This window comes from Stegodyphus dumicola, chromosome 3, assembly GCF_044657685.1.
Source record: "Stegodyphus dumicola isolate Sdum_Otavi_A_Nest chromosome 3, ASM4465768v1".
Lineage (NCBI taxonomy): Eukaryota > Metazoa > Arthropoda > Arachnida > Araneae > Eresidae > Stegodyphus > Stegodyphus dumicola.
In genome coordinates, this window is record NC_140770.1 from 253,208,156 (window position 1) to 253,224,250 (window position 16,095).

Below are 16,095 nucleotides of genomic sequence, written 5' to 3' on the forward strand. Positions count from 1 at the left end.
TAATATGTAGTTTTGCATTTCTCTTTTTCGCTGCAATCGGCCGCGCCAAAAGTATATATATATATATATACATACCCGCTCTGTTTCTCGGCTGAGTGAGGCCCACCAGCGGCCGAGTGGTAAAATAATGAAGTCGCTGAAAATAATAAAGTCGTTGAACACTAGTAGTTCGGTCCGAGGTTCGAATCCCGCGAACGGGCTGGCTACATGGATGTTTTCGTGGTTTTCCCCATGTGTAACGTGTATACGAGCCATTTTCCCTTAGAAAGTCCTCCACGAAGGCATCCCTCCCTTAGGCAGATAGCCCTCGAGGCTTTGCCGTAATTAAATAACCTAACCTAACCTAACTCGGCTCAGTTTATTTTTAGTCTTATTATGTTGGTAAATTGCAGATTCTTTGCTTTCGGTTAAGGTTTTTATGCCTTTAGTTAATCTGCATGCAATAGTTGTAGAATTATAAACAATTTAGAAGTTGTTTAAGTGCGGCTAAGCCTCATTTTTCTTCCACAGCAGCGGTATTTGTTTACATTTAAAACTTAGCAGAACAGTGAATTAAGTCTTTCTGCGCTTTCAGTGTCTTTTTTGTCAAGTGGGACCAAAAGTAAATTTTCAGTTTTGTGCGCTGAAAATCTGTTTTCTTCCCCGCTGGCCGAATTGTTTGTTTTTACGTAGAAACTCTACTTTTAATTGTAAGAATTATTTTTTTAATTTTTTAAACAGCATTTGCTGTTTTATGCTTTTCCATATCTTTCAATTTTTAAGGAAGATATTTTTAGTTTTTAGGTATTTTTGCCTTGCCGCGAAGTGGGAATTGCATTAACTGAATGAGAAATATATCTCTAATGAAACTCGAGGAAATAAGTTTAAATGAAATGCAGCAAAAAATGCACATAATTTAATATTCCGCCCAAGGGAGTCATGTGGTGTACACAACAGATTTTTTTCTTACAATAAAATGAGTCTTCAGTCGAGTATAATTACGCACTTGAAATATGGTCTTTCAATTATATAACTTTATTATACAATCAATTACAAGTCCATTGAATGAAAACACACATTCCTAAGAGGTACTAATCATTGTCAATTCTGATGATTAATTTCAGTTATAATTTTTTTGTTTATTTTATATTTAATAAATACATATATTTAAACAGAAGTCCATCAAAAGCATATCTTACGAATTCTTGTAATTAATTTCGAATAACCTAAAATAATAAATTTTAAGAAGATATTTTTGGCTTGATGAATGTGGTAGGAAATAATTCACATTTTTCAACCTCGTCAAATGGCTCGTTTCCGGTTTCATTGCTGGTCGTGAATCTCATGATTGCACCGTAAGATATTTTTAATATAAATTATGACTCAGAACCTATATACAAATCTAATAGTTTGTTTATTGAAGAGGCACAGAATTAAGTAATCTTTTTTGGAAATATTACTTTAATATGCTAGTCAGTGAATTTCAGATTTACATTTTTAACTGACCAGAATTTTACCTTAGAAAACGAAAATACTTTTTTCTGAATATGTTATTCAAATTTCTCATTACGAAGCAATAACATTTAATATGCAATCTTATTGTTCAATTATTTCACATTTTGGTAAGTAGTATGTTAACATTTCAGCTAGATTCCATACGTTAACTGTAATGTTGGTATGTAATTTTTTCCCAATTTTGATTCAACTAGATCATTTGTAAGAACAAAAATGCACCTATACAAGTATTTCCGCTTCTTCAATTAATTCTTCTTATTATTTACACTTGAAATTATTTAGTTCTGGTGGAAATGCATATTTTTGCCAGTCACGGAAACTTTAATTTCTTTTATCAGTCTTTCAACCAATCACATGTCAGATGTGAAACAAATATGCTCAATGATTATTCCAAATGAAATAATTCTTCAGCCTGTCTTGGATACAAAGCATGTATCCGAGGGATTGGTCATAATTGATACATGAATGTATTCGTCCAACGTAAAATACAATTAAATCTCACAACCTGTGTGTCATAGAACCAGTTGAAATATTGTGCTTTAAGTTAGTATTATTATCGTTAACTACAGAGGTGTGAGTGGGTGGGGGACTGCATGGCACGACCATAACGTTCCTGTCTTCACCTTCTTGCAGTCGTAATCTGAGTTCAATTTCTCCCTCGGGTGGTCCATCGTCTTCAGATTCAGACTCGGATTGCTCAGGATCACCAATTTTACAGTCTGTTGTGGGTCTATCGGGGCTACTTGGAGCACTGTAGTCACTTGGAGAGACGTCACTGGATTGGCATGAACTTGGACTTCCCACCTCATGCTGTGATCTCACCAGAAAACCAACCGGTTGAGTGACTGCATAAGGACCGACTGCTGAGGATCCCATAAGGCGACTTCTGGCCACTTTGTCCTCAGCTAAGATGTTCTCAATACTGAAGGGATTGACTTTCTGAGTGACCATCAGCTGAGGACGGTGGTGGAGATGATAGTCGCTGATTCTGTTGTTGTTGCCGGCAACATCTTCATCGGTGGTGTTGTCGTCACCTAAGGAACAAACATTAACGTCTCCCAGACTACTGCTGCCACTGTTGCTGCAGTGATTATGCTGCTGCTGTGACTGCTGACTCTTACTGGATCGATTCATGGCATCCACGACATCAAAGCCCATCGTGCCCAGAAGCACATAAGTCTCTGCGCCTACTAGGTCTCGAGGTTCTTTTCGATCATTGATGTGTCGGAGTTCACTTAGTGTTTGGTAGATAGCCTCGCTGAAATAAAAAGAGTAATTAAAATTTTATCTCCATTAGATGAATGAACATATTCATATAAAATGAAAAATTTATAAGCAATATATATATAAAATAGAAAAATCTTAAACAACTTAAACATCTTATCTTTCCCGCTTTCGCTATGATTGTGTAGTGTTTTTTAGAAATGAGTTACATGCTGCTAAATTTTAAAAAATGACTGCTTTTGATTAATTAACAGAAAGCATGTAAATATTTGCAGAATTTTTAGAAATGAATTCTCCTTGAAACAATGTTATACTTATTTAGTAAAAATATTCCTAAATAAAAATCGATACGCCTTTTATTTGAGTGAGCCTTTGATTGAAAGTCATGGATTTTCCTTACAGTGTTAGTTTTCAAAATTTTTCTTTCTTAGTGATGCTGCTCTAAAAAGAGTAAAATTTCGCAAACAGCAAAACTGAGGTAGTATCTACTTTCTCATTTTAATATTTGAATAACTTTTCGACTGAATGCGAAGTTTAAAACATATCACGACTTAAGGCCACCCTTTTGATAAATCACCCTTTTAGCACACACACCATATGCTTTTGGAACGCGGGAGAAAAAAAAAGACGTGCTTGCAAAAACGTTTTTATCTTTCTCAATCTCGACTACAGCTTTCATATTCCATAAATATTTCCCCTTATTCATTCTCTGAAAAGAGAAATTGTCTCTTTACTCATAACAAAGCGGATAATGTATTTTGGTTTGCAGGTATTTTAAAGAAGTTATATTTCAAGGCATTTCTAAGTTATACTTTTTCGCACTTTTGAAAAAATGATTCAGATGAGTAATGGAAGGTTTCTGGAAAGACGAACTGCATTTTCATGCCTTTTGTCAACTCTTCTCGTATCACCGAAACCACATCTCTGCTTCCCTCCCCAAGGCATTGACTTTATTCATGTTACATCACGGAACGTATATATTCTTCGTGATGCAGAGCGCTGCTGATTTACTATATGAAGTTTTTCCCAAAAAGGGAAATAAAGGATTCAAAAGCAGGAATCTAAAACGATTCCAAAACCTTATACATCTCTTCAGATTCGTGTTAAAAATTATGCAGCCTATTGTGAAACTTTTCATATGCTTCAGCGAATGAAATTTCTGTTTCACGCTCGTATACGCAGAATGGTGCAATTTTCAGTTCTTTTTACAATGCATGAGAACACTTGACATTTATTTTTATTTGAAATGAAGGGAAGCATATTTATATTAATATTTTATTATAAGAATGTGTTTGATATTTTTTTTAATAAGAGCTTTTCGTTTTGAAAATGTTATGATTTCCTAACTTGTTTTTCTTTTCGTGAAAGCTCTCCAGACATTTAGTATTCCTCGTATAATAGCACTGAAAATGTGTAAATGCTCTTATAAAATTTCCTTTCCAGGAAAAAGCGAAAAAAATTAAGATTTACTTCAGTTTCGCAATTTCAATCTAGAATTATGCTTAAAGATATTTAAAATACTAAAACTTACCACTGTATAAGTTTAATTTTCAGTACCTGAAAATGCTTAAAATACAGCAAGTACTTTATCACATTTACTAGTACGTATTTAAACGCGATAAGTACTTTTATCACATTTAAAGCATCAGATTATCAATTCTCGAAATTTTTGACTTTTTCACGTGATATTAATTTATTTTTTCTACTTTAAATTTGATCAAGAAAAGAAAAATCTTTTTTAAATGTAGAGTTAAACAGATCACTAAATAAGTCTCTCGTCTAGCTAAGAAAAGCATTTTTTTTTTAAAAAGCATTCCACATTATTCCTCAACATACTTTCCTTCAAGAGTGATACATTAATTCCAACACTCCTCTAACATTTCGATGTTTTCTTTTTGTAGAACGATTTGCCTTTGCTCTCAAAATAAGCCTCAGTTTCGGCTATCATTTCTTTATTTGAGCTAAATTTCTTTCCCTGTAGCATCTTTTTAGTGATTGTAAAAAGCCAGTAGTCACTGGTGGTCAAATCTAGAAAGTGCGTTGGGTGAGGAGGTAATTCATTCAATTTAACCATCGTTTTCATCGACTTGTGACACGGGGCATTGTCTTGGTGAAACAGCATTTTTTTCTTTTGCATGTGAGGATATTTTTCTTGACTTCAGCATTCAATCGATCCAATAATTCCATGTAATATTCGGTATTACATCGAAAGTTTTATCTTTCTCAAGACAGATAATGAACCAAACACCATACGCATCCCAAAGTATGGATGCTATAACCTTGCCGGCTGAGTTTACGTTTTTTCTCGGTTCGGACGACTTTTCCCGGCTGCTGTCTATTCAACTGACGATCTTTTTGATTTAGGTGTGTAGTAGGGGATCCAAGTTTCATCCATTGTCACACACCGATGAAAAAAATCCTTTTTATCTGGCTTGAATAGCTCGAAACAGCGCTCTGAATCGCCGACGAGTTGTTGTTTTTTATTCCGGTGTGAGCAAACGTGGCACCGACCTCAAAAGCAATTTACACATGCTCAAATTTTCGTGTAAAATTCTAAACACACTACCTTCTGATATCTCTTAGATATCAACTATCTTACGCAGCTTCACTTTAATATCTTTCAAAATTATTTTTTAAAACCTTTTTTATGTTTTCCGCAGCAACTGCCGATTTTGGGCGAGCAGAGTGTTCGGCATCCTCGATGTTTATAGTCATTAGAATTATGTATGTATGTACTGTAGAGTACATTATATACTGTACAGTACACTTATTTTCTGTAGAATCATTAGGATTTTTTGAAGCAAGAGCACATGAAAAATGTGCAGCGCCCTCTCTGGCACTCGAAACACAGACCTCTCGAAAGAGAGCCGAGTGTACTAATCGTTACACCAAGAAGGCATGCACAAAGGAGGGAGAAAATACCTCCCATAGTCCTAATTTTAAATGACGTCTGGGGATTAGGGGACCCAATTGACAGGTCCTGATGGTGAAGAACAATCATGCACCACCTTTTAGTGAGGGCGCCATAAGTTATTTTAAAGCAAGATGATGTGAAAAATGTGTGCAGTGTCCTCTCCGGGACTCGAGCTTGGACCTCTCGAATACGTGCCGAGTGTGTTAACCGTTACACCAGGCATGCTGGAAGGAAGGAGAAAATACCTTATAGTACGACTGCGTTTAAATTCAGCATACCAGTCAATAATAGTTGATTTTCCTGGTGCAGAGCCTCCATACCGCTTAATAAGTGACTTTTTGGCTTCATCAGTATTTTTTCCCATAAAAAAACAATGTTCAATCAACACACGAAATTATTTTTGATCCATTGTTTTGAAAATTACAAAACTAGGGTCACTAAAACTACTGTAACCTGTAAACTAATTATCAGAATGTCATGAAAATTTTGGCATGTATAGTCTGAAGGATGCTACTATCGGGAAATCATATGGGTCTGTTAGCAGTATTGCCACATATGTGTCAGACCGGGAACTTATTGAGTGATGCATTAAATAGCGAAAAGGTAAGCTTTTACCAAATATATATATATATATATATACAGGGTGATTATAATTAAAGTTTAAGTTTCAAAACGCTATAGAAAAAGAACCACTCATGAAAATGACGCCAAATTTGAAAGGAATGTTATTGAAGAAGGCGGAAAGCGTATGGCAGAAGAAAAAATTTAGTTTCAAAAGTTAGCAACAGATGGCGCTGCAAGCGAAAGAAGACAAATTAAAATGTTAGTTAAATTTCAGTGTTATAAAGCCGTCAGATACCAGGCTGTTCCTCATTTCGCGTCTCAGACGTTCGGCATGGGTGTTTCACTGCAGGACCGCGCTCTGCTGGTAAAGCTGTATTACAAGAATGATGATTGTGCAAGAGTAGCTCTGCAAAAATTCAGGACACTGAAGGGTATAAAAGAAAGCGTTGGTCCAATGAGTGTCGTAGGTCTAAAGAAAATGATGCAAAAATTCGAAACGACAGGTTCGTTTGATGTGCAATCTGGTAGAGGGAGAAAACGAGTGCATTCGACGGTAGTTGAAGAAGTGGCAACAGCATTACAGGAGGGGTCGGCCGGTGGTGTGCAACCGTGCAGTGCACGAGGAATTGAACGAACATTGGACAGGCCTACGAGCACGGTGCTGAAAATTGTACGAAACATCCTGCAATGCTATCCGTACAAAATTGGCCATGTGCAGGAGTTGCTTCCGCCTGACCTGACAGCTAGGGAGACGTTTGCGTTAGAATTCCTGGCTCGCATGGAAGTGGATAATGAATGGCCGTGGAAAATTTTGTGGAGAGATGAAGCCGATTTCCATCTGACAGGATACGTGAATACCCAGAATTGTCGAATATGGGCAACAGAAAATCCACTGGCAACGCACCCCGTACCATTTCATCCTGAAAAGGTCACGGTATGGTGTGGCTTTACGGCATCATTCATCCTAAAACCATATTTTTTCGAAGAGACGGGTGCTTCCGGTCCTGTTCCGGACCAGACGGGTGCAACCGTCACTGGTCAGAGGTATGCGTCTCTTTTGCGCAACCACGTGATTCCAGCTCTGCAACAGCGTGGATGTGTGGATGAAATCATTTTTATGCATTGAACATGTTTTGTGTCAGTCTCGCGACAGTTCCGAACTTCTTGGATGAATGGTTCTTATGCGGTATGTCGCCGCAAAACTCTTGAAACCGATTTGTACCTTTCGATGTGATATGTACAGTCATGCAAATAAAATTATTCAACAATTCTAATTTGTCAATGCGTTTTAATGTGTAACTTCCACCTTAACCATTGTTTTACGAATCGCTTCTCGTTTCTCGTCGTGATTCTGCCGCTTACAGCGTCATCTGTTGCTAACTTTTGAAACTAAATTTTTTCTTCTGCCATACGCTTTCCGCATTCTTCAATAACATTCCTTTCAAATTTCACATCATTTTCATCAGTGGTTCTTTTTTATAGCGTTTTGAAACTTAAACTTTAATTATAATCACCCTGTATATACTACAACAAAGTAGCTATTAATCTTTTTTTCAAACCCAACATTTGAAAGCAATAAAATCCTCTAAATACAAATACAGACTATTAAAAAAAAGTAAGATAATTTTAAAATAAAACTAAAGCCACTTTTTTACTTCCTTGCACAAGGAAGTATTGTAATCTCGAAAAGTTTCAGCCATCGTATTTCTACGCAAATATCCATTTTCGAAAGGACTCTTTCCAGCCAAAAATATTGTAAAACTAATTTAAAATGCATTCTGAAGAGAATTTTTTGTGGCGTCTGTGGGTATGTATCCCGCCCAACTCAAAAACGAGTAGCCTCAGAACGTAGAAATTTTGTATATAGAACTGCTATAACATGTAGATGTGCACCTCGTATTTTGGTTGCAATCGGCCGCACCAAAAGTGTATAAATATATGCATATATATGTCCACTCTGTTACTCGGCTCAGTGATTTCAGTTTCTTTATTCTTATATGTTTGTTAATTATGCATTTCTTGGTTTAAAACTGATGGAAGTATGCTGTTCTTATCTTCCGGTTAAGGTTTTTATGGCTTTAGCAAATCTGTATGCAATATTTTTAGAACTATGAACAATTTAAAAGTTGTTTAAGTGCCGCTAAGCTCAATAATTTTTGCTAGGTCGGCCATTGCTTGTATACATTTGAAATAACAGAATAGTAGATTTGTTGCCAATCTAGAGAAAGTAAACTTTGCAATAACAAAGATAACGCCTTCTTTTATTATTGCGAATTAAGTCACGCTTAATCCATTCTGGAATTTATGCGAGGAAATAAGAGTTTAAGATTTACTTCATAATTTTCAATACAGACATTTTGAGTTTTTATGTATATTTGCCTTGTCGCGAAGTGAGAACTGAATTAATTGAATGAGAAATACTGAATCGTCTGCGAAAAACTTTTTTTTTTTTTTTTGGTCAATCAACGTGTCAACGAATCTTCTGCATAGTAAAATTTTCAAAAATTGATTTCATCGTTATACGTTAGCTACTAATTTGGTATTACCAACGAGAAAATATAAAAGTTATATTTGCAAATGTATATATTCTACACCTTGACCATTTATATTTATTTTCTGTAGAGTTGTGAATAACTCTAATATTAAATTGTATGTTATTCTGTGCCCATCGAAGCCCCAACTGTGAATTCCAAATTTGTTTCCCACTTAATTTTGAACTTAATGAAATGAAATTTTCATTAACAATGACAGCGGTTTAAAAGCAACGTGTTGCCACTCAGAGAAGTGTAATATATATCTGTCCCAGATTTAATCAACAAACTCAGAGATTAAGAAGGAATATGTTGTCTCTGTTCAAAATAAAATATTTTTATCTTGCACTTTCCATCGTGTTGCTATTCGGCAAAGTATTTTATATTAAATTTTTCTTTTAAATTTAAACTTTATGTTATTAATTAACAAATTAAGTGGTTTAAAAGTAATAAACGTAGTTCGTCATTCTTATTATTAATTATTAGCTCTACTCGCGAAATTATATTAATTAGGAATCATGAAACTCATTGTGCATCTGTTTTTTATAACTGTTTTAAGCAGCTGGGCGGCCAAGTGGCTAGTTATTAATTTTAATCAGGTGAACGTTCAGAGAGTTCAGCAAACGACGCTTAGAGATAATATTATGACCTAGACATGCATGCAAAATGTCTTAAAAATATAGCAGCCAACTTTATTCAAAACAAATCATTCATCACTTCTGGACCCGGTGTTGCGACACACCAATGGCCGAATGATTAAAGATGCAAAAACACAAATTTTGTATATAGGACTGCTATAACATGTAGATGTGCACCTCGTATTTTGGTTGCAATCGGCCGCACCAAAAGTGTATAAATATATGCATATATATGTCCACTCTGTTACTCGGCTCAGTGATTTCAGTTTCTTTATTCTTATATGTTTGTTAATTATGCATTTCTTGGTTTAAAACTGATGGAAGTATGCTGTTCTTATCTTCCGGTTAAGGTTTTTATGGCTTTAGCAAATCTGTATGCAATATGTTTAGAACTATGAACAATTTAAAAGTTGTTTTAAGTGCCGCTAAGCTCAATAATTTTTGCTAGGTCGGCCATTGCTTGTATACATTTGAAATAACAGAATAGTAGATTTGTTGCCAATCTAGAGAAAGTAAACTTTGCAATAACAAAGATAACGCCTTCTTTTATTATTGCGAATTAAGTCACGCTTAATCCATTCTGGAATTTATGCGAGGAAATAAGAGTTTAAGATTTACTTCATAATTTTCAATACAGACATTTTGAGTTTTTATGTATATTTGCCTTGTCGCGAAGTGAGAACTGAATTAATTGAATGAGAAATACTGAATCGTCTGCGAAAAACTTTTTTTTTTTTTTTTGGTCAATCAACGTGTCAACGAATCTTCTGCATAGTAAAATTTTCAAAAATTGATTTCATCGTTATACGTTAGCTACTAATTTGGTATTACCAACGAGAAAATATAAAAGTTATATTTGCAAATGTATATATTCTACACCTTGACCATTTATATTTATTTTCTGTAGAGTTGTGAATAACTCTAATATTAAATTGTATGTTATTCTGTGCCCATCGAAGCCCCAACTGTGAATTCCAAATTTGTTTCCCACTTAATTTTGAACTTAATGAAATGAAATTTTCATTAACAATGACAGCGGTTTAAAAGCAACGTGTTGCCACTCAGAGAAGTGTAATATATATCTGTCCCAGATTTAATCAACAAACTCAGAGATTAAGAAGGAATATGTTGTCTCTGTTCAAAATAAAATATTTTTATCTTGCACTTTCCATCGTGTTGCTATTCGGCAAAGTATTTTATATTAAATTTTCTTTTAAATTTAAACTTTATGTTATTAATTAACAAATTAAGTGGTTTAAAAGTAATAAACGTAGTTCGTCATCCTTATTATTAATTATTAGCTCTACTCGCGAAATTATATTAATTAGGAATCATGAAACACATTGTGCATCTGTTTTTTATAACTGTTTTAAGCAGCTGGGCGGCCAAGTGGCTAGTTATTAATTTTAATCAGGTGAACGTTCAGAGAGTTCAGCAAACGACGCTTAGAGATAATATTATGACCTAGACATGCATGCAAAATGTCTTAAAAATATAGCAGTCAACTTTATTCAAAACAAATCATTCATCACTTCTGGACCCAGTGTTGCGACACACCAATGGCCGAATGATTAAAGATGCAAAAACGCTTTTGCCAAGATTTCTTTTCTAGAAATTTAATTGACTGCCTTCATATGGTTTCCGTGAACTTCCTGAAGAAAAATTGTTCTCTTACATGCAAATTCTATGATGTTAAATTACAAAAGTAGACATATTTTATTTTTTATTTATTTATTTTAAGGGTGTAGCGTTTTCTAAATACAAATTGTTTCGAAATCGAGTAATATTCTAGCGACAAATCATAGAATCAGTTTAAACACAAGCAGAAAATCATGATCTCCCTCTCCACCCCAAGAATGTATAAATTATGATTTGGCATGGAAAAAATATAGAAGCAAAAGATACAAATGGTTAATGGTTACAGGTGAATGGTTAATGACTATGAAGAGATATAAAATGGCTAATGATCAAAGATGAATGGTTAATGGCAATGATTAATAGACAGTGAAGAAATACGAATGATTTAATGGTTCATGATTAATGGTTTTTCTCATTGCAATGTGTTCAAACAACTCATCAGTATATATGAGGAACTGAATATTCTTCTTAGTAATATTGTTATTACTATTTGTCTAACAATTTAAATAATTTTCTCTCTTAAATGACTTGAGCTAATTCTTACCAGCGTTAAATAAAATTGAGAGAAATAAAAACATTATAAATAGAATTTTACTGTATAGGAAAACATCTTTCTATAATTCATGAAATTCAGATGTTTAATCATTTTATTACAAAAGTAATGTGCCCTAAGTGTCTTAAAATGTAAAGATGCAAAACCCAAACATAGATCGACCGCCTCATCCGCGAACATAAGCGCAAACGCGCATGCGCCTTTCGAATCGAATTATTCTCAGAATAGGGTTGGAAGGATGGGGACTTTCTTTCTTTCGAGTATAAAAATTCTCGCTTTCCGGAGAAGAGAAGAAAACCTTTGGGGTGTAATTGGAAGCATACTCGACGCTTATTCGAGAGGTCCAGGGTTCGAGTCCCGGCGAGGGAACTGCACATTTTTTCACTGCTTCTGCTTCAAGCCTAATGAGTTTAAGCAGCCTTTATATAAAATGCTGGGGAAAGAGTACATAACTTATAAAATATTAAGAACTAAAAATGGTACCAGCAATGGCATCTAGTGAAGAACCAGTGAAGAAAAATCAACCCGAAGCTTAATACAGCGAAAAGGTGAATTTGAAAGCTCACCTTTCCTGAAGATCTAACCGAAGCAGTCTCTTGGCTGAAGGACGAAAAAATAAACGAATTTCTAAGCTCCATCATTTTCCACATAGGGAAAATTAAAGCAGCTGAAACAATAGCGGAAAACTCAAGGCAGGTTTCCAAGCCCCAGTGATGCTCATGAAATTCGCAAAAAGCGACAAGTAAGTAATTCGACCAATCAGAGATGATGAAGCATTAGCCTGGTGGTACAAGGCACACATGAAAACCTACGGACTGAAATTTTGAGGGTTCGATCCCCCGTTTTGCTCACCAAAATTTTCTGCCAAGCATGAACTTTTACGTCCATCTTTCTACGACTAATAATCGCCTGACTTCAGTCATGTTTCATTCACGCTTTCAGGTGGCAACAAATGTTTCAACTACTTGCAAATGGCCCGTGGCAACCAAAAAATGATTGGCAAAAACTCTTCTGTAGTTGAGCCCAAATGGCAAATGATGATCCCCGATCTACGAGAAGAGAAGACTTTCACTTGACCTTTCACGTCGCAGCACGTAATAACGCCCCTCTGGACGAGTCTATGTGGTTTGGTAGAATGCCAGCCAAAGTTTCGTTTGAGACGGTCGAACTATAGTTAATGATATATACTTCAAATTCAATTTGTGTATTTCACTAATACTCTTAATTCAGCTTGCAATTTTTAAGGAAATTAATAGTTACCTAAGACTAGCGACATTTACACCGGGCTTCACTTTAGCCTGTTGCAACCGTTTAGCTTGGCGTTCTAGCTGTTTTCTGAGTTTCTTTTCTCTTCGGTCACGATCCCTCTTTTCGATCTCTTCTGGAGGTATAGGATCTCCCGAACACGTCTGAGGGTGGGCATTATGTGCTGGCCTTCCTGGACCTTTCTTCGTGTTTTCCTTTTTTCTCCATTTGGCCCTCCGGTTTTGGAACCACACCTATAGAAAATAAATATAGTTATAATAATACACAAAATGCATCAAACAGTATGCATGATATTATAGGAAAGCCTCTTCGATAGGTGTAGTGCTTAGTGTCTTTGGTTGCCGGACCTTTGGGTTCTGGTTTGAATCCCGCAGAAATCCTGAATGTCTATAAGTTTATAGTGTCTGTGCAACATAGGGGTACTTAAAATACCGGCAAGACGAAAGCTTTTTCGAGAGACTTGAGGGCATGTAAAGACGAATGGGAAAGCTTCGGATATCTTTTCAGGGGTATATTGCATCAAATTGGAATGAAATGTCCCGTTCTCCCGGGGTTAAATCGATCGCTTTATGTTGGGCCTCAAGCCATTTTGGGCTATGCTTCGGTGATGAGACAGCATAATGCCTGATGACTATTGGCCGTTTCTGACCAATGCTTTAAGCTGCAATTGTCCAACCATTTGTACAAAACAACATATTACAAAAATATATTATATTAAAACTTCCGAAGATCTAGACTACAGAGGCCCACCAACGGCCAAGCGATGAAGTCGCTAAATACTGGTACTTCGATCTGAGTTTTATTTCAAACTAACAGGCTCTGGCTGCATACGTATTTTAGATATTTTTCCATGTGTAACAGGTATATGAGCCAGTTTTCCCTAGAGAGTCCTGTACGAAGACATCCTTCATCTTATGCAGACCTCGTGTGCGCATAATCAAATAAAATAATTTAGACTTTAGATTACTTGCATATATAGATATAATTTCTCAATTTTTATTATTAACACAAACTTAAAGATTCAATTTCCGAAGCTTTCTGAAGAACATACTAAAGAAACGTTCCAAAAAATTACGTCTGTCTATCTGCGGATAGCTGTTTTATATTTCTTACACTAACGAAACCAGAATAGAATATTGAACTTATAATTAAATAGACATAGAACATCCATTTAAAACTGCATCATGTTTTCTACATTGTTGAAAATTAATATTCCAAATTAACAACAGAAATGATCTAAATACCATCCCTTCAGTATATAGTGAATACTTTGTGAATAGTGTCGAAAATGGTATAAGGTATTTTCTCCCTCCTTCCAGCATGCCTTCGTGGTATAACAGTTAGCACACTCGGCGCGTATTCGAGAGGTTCAGGTTCGAGTCACGCCGAGGGCATTGCTCATTCTTCTTGTTCTCAAGCTTCAAAATAGCCTTAGGACTCTTCAAACTATTGATATAATTTAACAGTAGTTACTTTCACTTTTCACTAACAGTAGTTACTTTTTTGCGCTTTCACTGAAGGAAAATTGTCAATAACATAACTGCTTTCTGAAATATGAGAATGTATAAAGTATCTGTAACTACATTTATTTACAGGTATATTAATTTGAAATAAATTCTACATATATGGCTATTTATATGTAGTATTTATGTAATATAATTATTTCAGTTGCATGTTAATAACGATATAAATTGAACTGAAACTAAGCCTATTTCAAATTCAGCTGCATCTCACAGAATCCTGTTATAATGCGGCTTTAAATGGCAGAATTAAATATTATAGCGTTTCAGAATCGCAGCAGTTGAATTTCAAGCACCCGTCAATTAGAGTCACGGCTTCAATTTCAGTTCACCAATGTTGTCAAACACAGAGGGATTTGTAACATTAATTTATTAAAGCCAGAACTCTGGATGCAAAGGAATTATACAAAGTTTACATTTGTGATTATACCTACTTACAGCTATTGTATATAAATATATTTCCGAGTCCTAACGTAGTTTAATGTGCTCTGACTTCGAATATTACTCAATTTTTGCTAAAAGCCTGAGTAAAAATACAAAATACGATAATACAGTTAAGTCGAATTATCGCCAAATAATCGCACAACAAGGCGGATTATCGCCAAATAAATTTTAGATTGCAGTAAAATCGACAAAAATGATTTGCGGTTTGTTTGATTACGGCTTTGTGGAGGACTTTCTAAGGGAAACTGGCTCCTACACACCAAGAGAAAACTCGAGATGACATACAAAATAATGGTCTTTTAAATCAACAAGTGTAGAACATTGTGAATAGGTTAAGGAAGTGGTCTGAAGCTCAAAGGGTGAATAACTCAGAAATGAGTGTGAATTCAGCTCAAAGTGGGAATAAATTGTGGGTTATATTATAGCAAAGGTTTAATTTTAAAGAAAAATACGAACAGCTAAAACGTAACTGAAAATTTCAAAAGATTTTTATAGTAGGTGTATGTATATATGTGTATTATGTAAATGTAATGTATATTTAAAAATATAATGTTAAGGTTGATCTTTACAATATGGTAACTGGTAGTTTGGCGACATTTTGGAGGCGATAAAGGTTACTACCTGGGACTTTGGTAATAATGTGAGCAGTACTCAGTTCCGATTACGCATTATTTTGTGTGGGGGAAATGAGAGATCATGGGATATGTCATGTGATATTAATGGACGAATTACGGTTCTTTAATCGGAAAAAGGGGGAATTTGGACAAGTATCTGTGGATGTATATTATTTTGTATTAAGCTTCATTGTGTGTTGTGTGAAGTAGGGTTGAATAATTTTGGGATTGTATGGCGCTGTCTAAAGTGAATTGTAGATGTGATAAAGAGAATTTTTTTTTATCAAATTCTATCAAATTCGGAAAAAAAATCGTTCAGTAATTTTATTGAATCCATAATAAAAGTGTATCCACCATGTAAGGAAGATTCAGAAGAAGATTAGGTTAGTTAGACTTTGTTAAGAATGTGAGTAGTATTCAGTTCTGATTACGCATTATTTTGTGTGAGGAAATGAGAGATCATGGGATATGTTATGTGATATTAATGGACGAATTACTGTTCTTTAATCGGGAAAAAATCTGGCAATTTTGTATTTGGCTTTATTCTGTGTTGTGTGAAATAGTGTTTGTGAATTTTTGGATCCCATGGCCGTAACTAAAGTGAATTCGAAATGGGTATTTAGTGGTATTGAAAAGGATAGTAATAAATGTTTTTTAAGGTTGTGCGAGAGAGAAATAAAGATGTTTTATTATGT

General features: G+C 35.0%; 1 protein-coding gene across 1 annotated transcript in view; it reads right to left on the reverse strand.

Moving 5' to 3' along the window:
• Positions 1-991: 991 nt before the first annotated feature.
• Positions 992-16,095, reverse strand: part of LOC118181207 (uncharacterized) — a 323,394-nt gene continuing 308,290 nt past the window's right edge. The window contains exons 3-4 of the mRNA XM_085814055.1: positions 12,817-13,055; positions 992-2,752 (exon numbers count right to left, since the gene is read on the reverse strand). Coding sequence (XP_085670181.1) covers positions 1,993-2,752; positions 12,817-13,055 — 999 coding nt within the window. The 3' untranslated portion in view covers positions 992-1,992. The remainder of the gene's footprint in view (positions 2,753-12,816; positions 13,056-16,095) is intronic.